Genomic DNA, 9,007 nt, shown 5'->3' on the forward strand with positions numbered 1-9,007 from the left:
GGCGGAGGGGTGGGAGGCAGGTCCGGCCCCTCCATGCAGCCTCCCTTCCAGACTCACCTGGTCCGTTGCTTAGCGATCAGAGGTGCCCAGGGGCACAGGTGAGGAGTGCCAGGCCCTGAGAACACAAATTTCCGTCCGTCAGAGTCCCCCGTTTTCTTGCCCCATGTCTCCAAAGCTCCGTGATGGTAGGGTTGTATCGCCAGAGCCTGGCACTGGCTTGCACGTGTGAGGGCTTCCACTTGTTGAATGACGACACGAATTCAGTCCCGAGGGGACCGTGGCACTGGCCACACTGCATGTGCTCAGTGGCCCACAGGAGGCCACAGCGCTGGCCAGTGCAGACAGAGAGCATTTCCTGCATCACAGAAAGTTCTGTCCAACAGCGTGGATCTAGGAGCCACTTAACTACTTACATGTAGTTCTGATTTTATTTTATTTAAAAAAAATTTTTTTAATGTTCTTATTTATTTCTGACAGAGAGAGACAGTGTGAGCAGCGGAGGGTCAGAGAGAGAGGGAGACACAGAATCTGAGACAGGCTCCAGGCTAGCTGTCAGCACAGAGCCTGACACGGGTCTTGAACCCACGAAGGGCGAGATCATGACCTGAGCCAAAGCCAGATGCTTAACCGACTGAGTCACCCAGGCGCCCTTGTAGTTCTGATTTTAAAAAAAGCCTAGGGTTCTGGCTCCACAGAAGAGGGGTAACCTGGTGAGAGAAGGGGGTGGGGGACCGCACCTCGGCAGCAGGAAGAAGTAGCCATTTGGCTTCAAGAGGACGGTCAGAGACGCCGTTCACACTGACACAGAGTCTCCGAGTCAGAGGCCGGGAAGGGGGCGGCAGGCGGCTGTGTGGACGCTGAGCGGCACCCACAGTGGCCCTGGGCTGCGGTCAGCTCGCCGGTGGATGGCAGCAGTGACAGCGGCCCTGGGGCAACTTGAAAAGCTGGAGTTACGTTGGGCGTCTCTGGTTTATGGAAACAAGGCCAGGGGGGTGTGGAAGGCATTGGAGGAGATTTGGCCCTGGGACCGGGGCCCAGACTGACCCACGTAGCAGCAAATTGTTACCGCCGCTTTGCTTCTGCGGTACAACTTTCCCTTTGTGGGATTAAAGAGAACATCAAAATATTTTGACAGGCCTTTCCCAAATGAGCCTGTGTGGATCCCTGCCCTCGATGCCGAGTGGAGCCANGCACGGCTCACCCAGCAGGGTGCCGGGGCCCCAACCCCACCTCCACCCGTGACAGCCTGCTGTTCTCAGCCCGGGTCCCCAGTGGGGCAAAGCTTCCCAGCTTCCCGCGTCCACTGGCCTCGGGAGTGAGCTCATGGAGGGTGTATCCAGAGCGGCTTCTCCCCTTGGGGTCTGGGAGCCTCTTCCCTGCTCCCCTTCCTGGGAGCCACGTTGGACACCTTCCCAACATAGGCCTTGAGTCAGCCTGGAGCCTCATCTTGGGGGTCGCAGACATCATGATTCATGTTCACTTCTAGAAGGATCCCCATGGAAACCAGGCAGGTTTGGGTGGGAAGGAGCTGGCTCCCAGGGAAGCAGGGGGAGGTGACGCCTGGGGGCCTCGGGGGGACTTTGGTCACCCCACTCCTTGCCTGCTCTGACGTGGGAGTCTGAGAGGGTTCCCGGTTCGGAATGTCGGCTCTGAGGGCCTTTGGGTGGTCACTAGGGGCCCTCATGAAGCCCCTCCAGGCTCTGCTCTCCTGAGCCCGATCCAGACATCGAGGGAACCCAGAGAAGCTCATCTCACAAACAGAAAAAGGAGAGCGTTCTCTTCCTGGTCTGGCAGACACCAAGACCCCCAAGCTAGCCCCTCATCAGTCCCCAGGAGCAAAAAGGACAGAGGTACCTCAACTCCCTCGAGAAAGCGCATCGCCGAGCCCCCGGCCCCGGTGTGCAGACTTCCGTGGCCCCAGCCCCCGTGCGGCAGTCACGCTGCGGGCGCTTGGCCACCGGGCCAGTCCTCACAAGCTCCCCCGGGTCAGAGCACGGCTTCTCCAGGACCCAGCCAGGCTTGGGGCTCAGGACGAAGGCCCCCCAGCCTTAGCCAGGACTCCCCAGTTCTCTTTAATATCTCTTTAATGAGACCAGTTTGGCAATGACGTAAAATATGCTTTTTTACCCTTTGTCCCAGTAATTCCATTTCTGGGAATCTGGCCTAAGGAAATAATCCTAAATATAGGGTAGAAAAACACGTTTCACAAGGATGTTCATTGTGGAGTTGTTTATAGTGGCATAAAATGAAACAGCCCCAGTGTCCATGGNTAAGTAATAGTTCTGGAAATTATTGTCCAGAATGTAAGATGTGCATGTGATGGAACATTATGTGAAAAAAAGTGAGGGGAAGGCAAGTCACGAAATTATATGTACCGTATGACTTCGGCTCTGTAAAAAAAAAAAAAAGGAAAAGAAAAAAATTTTTAAATCATCAGGAAAGTAATATAAAGGTAATATACCAAAGTGCTCATGAGTGGTCTGGACGTCATTTTATCTGAAAGATCTCATTCTGTTCATCATCTTCCAAATTATCTACAATATTCACGTCTTGCCTTTCTTCAGAATATAATTTATATTCAGTAAAATTCACCCTTTTAGGGTGTAGATTTGTGAGTTTTGACAAAGGCATACAGTCAGGTAACCACCAGCATGATCGAGATGCAGACTATTTCCAGGAGCGCCTGGGGAGCTCAGTCAGTTAAGCCCCGGACTCTTGATTTCGGCTCAGGTCATAGTGTCAGGGTTCATGAGTTCCAGCCCCAACATGGGCTCTGTGCTGACCACGCGGAGCCTGGTTGGGATACTCTCTCGTTCTGCCCCTCCTCCACTCGCACGTGTTCATTTCTCTCTCAAAAATAAATAAATAAAATTTTTTTAAAAAATATTTCCATCTTCCCAAAAAGCTTCCCCGTGCCCCTTGGTAACGTCCCTGCCCATACCCTGGCCGCTGGAGATCACTGGTCTGATGTCAAGTTCTGCCGTTTTGCTCCTCCTGGGAGGTCACAGACACAGAATCGTGCAGCACTGGCTTGCACTGCTTTGCATGTAGAAACAACCGGGTCCGCTTGTTCTCTTAAATGTACCTTTCAGAGCTGGATTTCCCAGCCTCCCTCAAGTGGAGGGGAATTAAATGTTTCTTTTCTGTCTGACTCAGCCTTTACCCCATATAGGAATCTCCTCCACCGTAACTCAGATCGCCGTGTTCAGATTACCAAGGAATTATCAGTTATCTGTGAAACCGCCCCAGTCGTGTGAAAGTACCCGGGACGAAGGAGGCGCGAGGTCAGCGCTGGCTCACACCTGAATCCGAAGAGAGCATTCAGGGGCTTTCAGACCCAATCTGTCCCCTTTCGTTTGCAAGCCTCCGGAGTTCCGGTCTAGGCACTGTCGGCGAAGGCGATGCTAGTAAATAACATAGCAACAGTTAATTCCTTCCGTGAACGTTTTATTTTAGAACAGTTTGAGACGTCCAGAAAAGTTTCAAAGGCAGTACCGAGTTTTCTCGGTAGTTTCCCGCTACCCCAGTTGTGAACATCTCCCGGAAAACTCCATACACTTGTCACAACTAATGAACCGAAAGTGATATGCTGTTATTAAAGCCTCTGCTTTATTTGATTCCCTTCGTTTTTACCTAATGCCCTTCTTCTGTCCCAGGATCCCATGGGGCATCCCACAGTACATGGACTGGTACTTCCCCACAGACAGAGAATTCTCATGTTTGGGACAGTTGCTTGGACTTTCCTTGGAGTTGATGAGTACTGGTCGGGTGTTTTGAGCAACGTTCTTCAGCTGGGGTTTATCTGATGCTTTTCTCATAGTTAGACCAGAGGTATGAGTCTGGGGGAGAAAGATCCTACGGGTAGGGTTTATTGTTTCTCGCAGTAGTTCATTGTAGTGCGCCTTTCAGAATGTTCCAGATGCGGTGCTAAGCCTTGACAGACTGGATCTCTTCTTTAAGCCTTCTAATAATCCTGTCCAGTAAATTCTCATTTTACCATTGGCTGAAATGGACTCAGAGAGGTACAGTAACTTGCATGAAGTCACACAGTGAAGAGGCTCAAACACAGGTCTCGTTGATTGTACAAATTCTGCTTTGAGCTAGTACAGCGTCAAACAGTGGGAAAGCAGTACATCTGCTATTAAAAACCAGTATGTATTTATTTATACCCAACCTTTCCCCAAAAAGCCTGTGTTGCAACTTCTAATCAAGGCCACATTGAAGCAGCTGGAGCAGGGTCGTGAGAAAGGCAGCCACGGCCAGGCCCCGCCTCCCAGGACTCGCGCACGTCGGCAGTGGTCATCCCCCGGAGCGTGGCGCGGCCACGGGCTTGGCGTGAGGACGGGCAACACGGAGCTCGTCGCGTCCCAGGGTCCCCAGGGAGGCAGGTGGGAGGCAGAAGCCTCGAGGCCTGCAGGTGTGCTTCTAGAGAAACAAGGCTGGCCGTTGGCTTGGCTTGGATCATCGAGTCCAGATATTTACGGAATGGGCCTTTCTGTCTTGCTGTTGTGTGGTGTGGTCTGGCCACTTTCCAGATGCATTAGTGGCCATGGCTCAGGCCGTGTCCTCTGGGCCTCTGCGTGTCTCGAGGGGTCAACGGGCTGGAGCTTGGAGGCCGACCAGACCTTGTGAAGGGAGGGAGGCGGACGTGGGCCACTGTAGAAAGGCCTTCGGCGCATCTGGTACGCGGGTGCCATTGCTTCCAAAAGGAGGGTTGTTGTTGTTGTTGTTGTTTTCCATTTATTAATTTTTAATTCTAAAATTTAATTTTTAAATTAACCCCACAAAAGCATTTTCCCCCGAGTATGTTCTGTGTCGTGAGTAGAAGTAATACCTGGATGAACACTTTGTTGTGAGGAAAACGACTACGCCCGGGCCCGGCTCAGTGCCAGGGTCTCTTTGGGCACCTGGAACAGAACAGGCGGGGACTTTGCTCTTGTGCTGGAACGCTGGCCGGGGAGACAGTCCGCACACAATCAGTACTTGCACGTGAGCTCAGCTTATACGTGTGTAACCGGTCCCCCGAGCTCCTGGGGGCCCTGGGATCTCAGGACAAGATGTGCAGTCAGTGCCAAGTCCTCGATGGTGGCATACCGAGAAGGGAACAGCGCGTGGACGCGGGCACAGGCTGCGGGCAGAGCGGAGCCCACACGGGTGCCTCCGGGGTGCACCCCCATAACTGCCTTGGTCAGACACAGCGGCTCCCGGGATTGGTGCTGAGGGGTGGGCCCTTGGCTTGCGGGAAGGGCAGAAGGGGTCTGGCTGCCCCTCCCCCAGCCCCCTCACCCCCNCTCAGGAGCCTCCAGGCTGTTCCTGAGTCTTTTCCGCAAACAGCACTCCACCCCAGGCCCCTGGCCAAGCGCACAGGACCCTCTGGGAAGTCCCCCCTGAACACGCCCAGCTTGTTCCCCTGCCTGCGCCTTTGCACTGGCCCCGGCCTGGACCTTTGCACTGGCCGTGAGCTCCGGGACGTACCTTCGCGCCTCCTCTCCAGGGCGCCACAGCTCTTAGCCCCTGCGAGCACACCCTCTTGGGTTCTTGGTGCAGCACCTGCTATTTAGTTGCGAGTTTGGTTTGTTATCTGTTTGCCCCCCTGGGCTCCTGTCTGACCCCTGCTGTATCTCCAGGGCCGGGCATATGGGCCTATAACATAATAGCCGCTAAATACTCAGAGGAATGAATGAGTAAATGAATGAATGAATGAATGAACAAATCAATGGATCAATCTCTCTCACTTCCTGAGCCCGGTGACCGATCGTATCAGGGAAATTTGACGCCCTCAGCCCTCTCCGCCTCCACCACCACTGCCGTATCTCCACGTGGGCCAGAGAAATGGAAACAGAAAACCTCGCGGAGGTCCTAAATCCTGATGGCAAAATGAGCGCGTCAGGCCACGGACTGTAAACGGCACCCCCTCTTGTTTGCAGCACCGTGGGGCGTGGTGAGGGCACCGACTTCCGAGTCACCAGCTCAGTCCGGCCCTGGCCAGCCCCCGTCCCAGCTGGCCGACGCTGGGCGGGCCACGCGACATCTCACTTGCTCGTCGTGCAGTGGGACGGCCCCGGCACCTCCGCCGTGGGGCCGCTGTGAGGATGGACGGAGACGCGCTCGGCACGTGTCAGGGCAGGGGAGAGAGGGCAGGGACCAGGACAGAGGGGAGGGCTGACCTCACGGAGCTGTGGCCTGGCCAGGAGGCAGGCATCAGTAGATGGCATGTGATAGAAGTCCACGGTGATAAACGGGGTGCAGGGAAGGGTGTGGCCGGGTGGACTGGAGGGTCTGGAGGGCAGGCCCCCCCCCAGAAGTCCTGGGGAGCTGAGGCCTGGGCAGGGGAGGAGGAGATGTGGGGATTGGGGTAAACCTCTGGGGGACAAAGGGCAAGCTGACTGTGTGTGGCCGCTAGGGAGGGCCGATGGAGAAAACGGGGTGCAGCTGGAGGAAGGAGCCTGGCGGGCGTGGACGGGCGCGTGGGATCCGTGTTTGGGCCACTGGGAGCAGGGAATAGGGGGACACGGTGCGCCGACTTGGAACGCGGCCCCGGGTCCCGGGTGGGGAGCGCGTATCCGGGTGGGGAGACGGGACCGGGAAATCACAGGGGACCTGTGACTGCTTGCTGAGCGGGAGAAGGCGGTGGCTCGGACACCGCGAGGGCCGGCGGGATCCAGGCACTGCCCGGTGCTGGGCCCCGCCAACGCCCAGAGGACCCCTCCACAGGCTCTGCCCTCCAGGCGCCCCCGGTCTGCTCCCGACTCTGCAGCCCCAGACACGCCGGTGAGCTTCCACCGCAGCCCCCTTCCGCCAGCTTCCGCCCCCGTCCGGATGCTGCCAGAGACTCAGGACGGGGTTCCTTTGGTCTCCAGAGCTGCCCAGTGTCTGTACCAACTCGGGTTGCTTGTTGCTCAATTGCGGATGTTTTTCTAGAACCTTCTTCTGAGGCGTGGATACTGTGCCTGATCTTGTAACCAATGTGTGTCTTTTCTTTTTCTTTTTTCTTTTCTTTGCTGCAGCCAACTGGGTACATGGAAAACTCGGTCTCCTACAGCGCAATTGAAGACGTTCAGCTGCTGTCCTGGGAGAATGCCCCGAAGTACTGTTTACAGCTCACAATCCCTGGGGGAACCGTCTTGCTGCAGGTAGGAGAGACAGACATGAACTAGCATCTTCCTCGGCGCGCCCCCCTCACTCTCCGCCCTCCCGCAGAGGAAGGCGGAGGCTCCCGGGAGGAAAGGTTATTTAGCTTAGGGCGCATTCTTCCCCAGCAGAAGAAAGCTATAAAGTGTGCGGCCCTCTGGGGGAGAGGGGCAGGGACCGTGCACAGACCGAGCTCCTGCATGCCCGTCGCAGCCCAGGGGCCTGTGTCTTGTGCTTTTCTTTCTCTTCACTAACCTGAGAAATAGGTCTTTTGATCTCCAGGTTACAGATGAGGTAACTGAGGCACAACGGCACGTTTTTAGGCCTTGAAAGGCTATAGAAGAGCAAGGAAGCAACACATGCCACTTTTGCTCTACGTCCAGTGAGGAGGAGGAGGTTCTTCTTGTTAGTCTAAGTCTTTTTTTTTTTTTTTTCCTTTGAGAGAGAGAGTTTGAGAGCGCGCACACCATGAGTGGTAGAGAGGGGCAGAGGGAAGGAGTCTCAAGCAGGCTCCATGCTTAGCATAGAGCCTGACCCCGGACTCTGTCCCAGGACCCTGGGATCATGACCTGAGCCGAAATCAAAGGTCAACCGACTGAGCCACCCAGACGTCCCTCTTGGTCAGTCTTGTAAGACTGATGGAAATAGGAGCTGTCTCCTTGGAAAAGGGTGCATTTTGTGTGTGTTGGTCAGGGCTGTTGTGTGGAAATGATGCAAACATTAAGACTCTCTGAAGCAAAAAGATAATCTGATGCTGTAATTGTGTTAAGAAACTGGGAGGTCTGAGAGGCCTTCAGGCATAGCTTGATCCAGGAGTCAAATGGTATTAATATTCAGTGCCTCTCTCTGTCTCTCCATCTCCTGGCTCTCTTTCTGTGCATTGACTTCATTGTCAGGGAAGGCTTCTCCATGCATGAGAATGATGAACTTTATTTTTAAAGTTTATTTATTTATTTTGTGGGAAAGAGATCGTGCGTGTGGGTGCATGAGCATGGGAGGGGCGGGGGGGGGGGGGGGGGGGGCNGCTCCGTACTGCCAGCACAGAGCCTGACACAGAGCTGGAACTCATAAACCATGAGATGACAACCTGAGCCCAAAATCCAGAGTCGGTCGTGTAACTGACTGAGCCACCCAGGCGCCCTGGGAAAGAGGGACTTCTATCCTTAAAAATGTGACAGCCCATTTTCCTTCCAGTGTCCTTTGGTAAACTGTGATAGAAGAATCTGATTGGCCCCGTTGTAGTCACATGTGTCCCAGGGAAGGCCCCACCCTAGGTTACATACCCAGCCTTCGCTGCGGGAGGCTGTGTATTCTGATGGCCGTGCCGAGACCTTGTGGTCCAGGAAAGGTGGGTCCACCAGGCAAGGGACCGTGGCTGAAGAAATTGCTGCAGTGCAGACATGCCACGTGCCCCATATCGTTTCGGGCAGAGCCATCCCAATCTCCAGCAGGGACCCCAAGTCAGAGACTGCGCATCCGGAGAGAACGCATTCTCTCATCGCTGGGAGAACAGGCCCATCTGTTAGGAACGTATTCTCTCTAACTCTGTCACTCCACGGACATCTGCCCTGAGCCTCAAGAGATGCTCCTAAAACGTGTTTCCGAAGCGGCCGCTGGATTGTGTAACGACATTCGAGGCGAGAGGCACACAGTTTGGCCTCTGAGGGATGCTGAGCCCCACACGCTGACTGTAACAGCGGATTCTTTAGAAAAACCCTGTTCTTTAACTGTCATCTCTTGAAAGGCACCGAAGCCATGCCCTCTCATCGGTTTTCTTCGCAGTTCTGGCACCCTCGGCACCTGGCCGCCTTTCTTCTACCTGCCCTCACCTTTTCCCTCCTCCCCCGAACCCCCCCCCCCCCCCCCCCCCCCACAC

At 55.0% G+C, this 9,007-nt stretch overlaps 1 protein-coding gene across 1 annotated transcript in view; it reads left to right on the forward strand.

The window, feature by feature from the left end:
* Positions 1 to 5,057: 5,057 nt before the first annotated feature.
* CMIP (c-Maf inducing protein) overlaps positions 5,058 to 9,007 on the forward strand; it is an 86,577-nt gene continuing 82,627 nt past the window's right edge. The window contains exons 1-3 of the mRNA XM_077754170.1: positions 5,058 to 5,223; positions 5,335 to 5,471; positions 7,008 to 7,133. Of these exons, the coding sequence (XP_077610296.1) occupies positions 5,058 to 5,223; positions 5,335 to 5,471; positions 7,008 to 7,133 (429 nt within the window). The remainder of the gene's footprint in view (positions 5,224 to 5,334; positions 5,472 to 7,007; positions 7,134 to 9,007) is intronic.

This window comes from Crocuta crocuta, unplaced genomic scaffold (assembly GCF_008692635.1).
Source record: "Crocuta crocuta isolate KB4526 unplaced genomic scaffold, BGI_CrCroc_1.0 scaffold61, whole genome shotgun sequence".
NCBI lineage: Eukaryota > Metazoa > Chordata > Mammalia > Carnivora > Hyaenidae > Crocuta > Crocuta crocuta.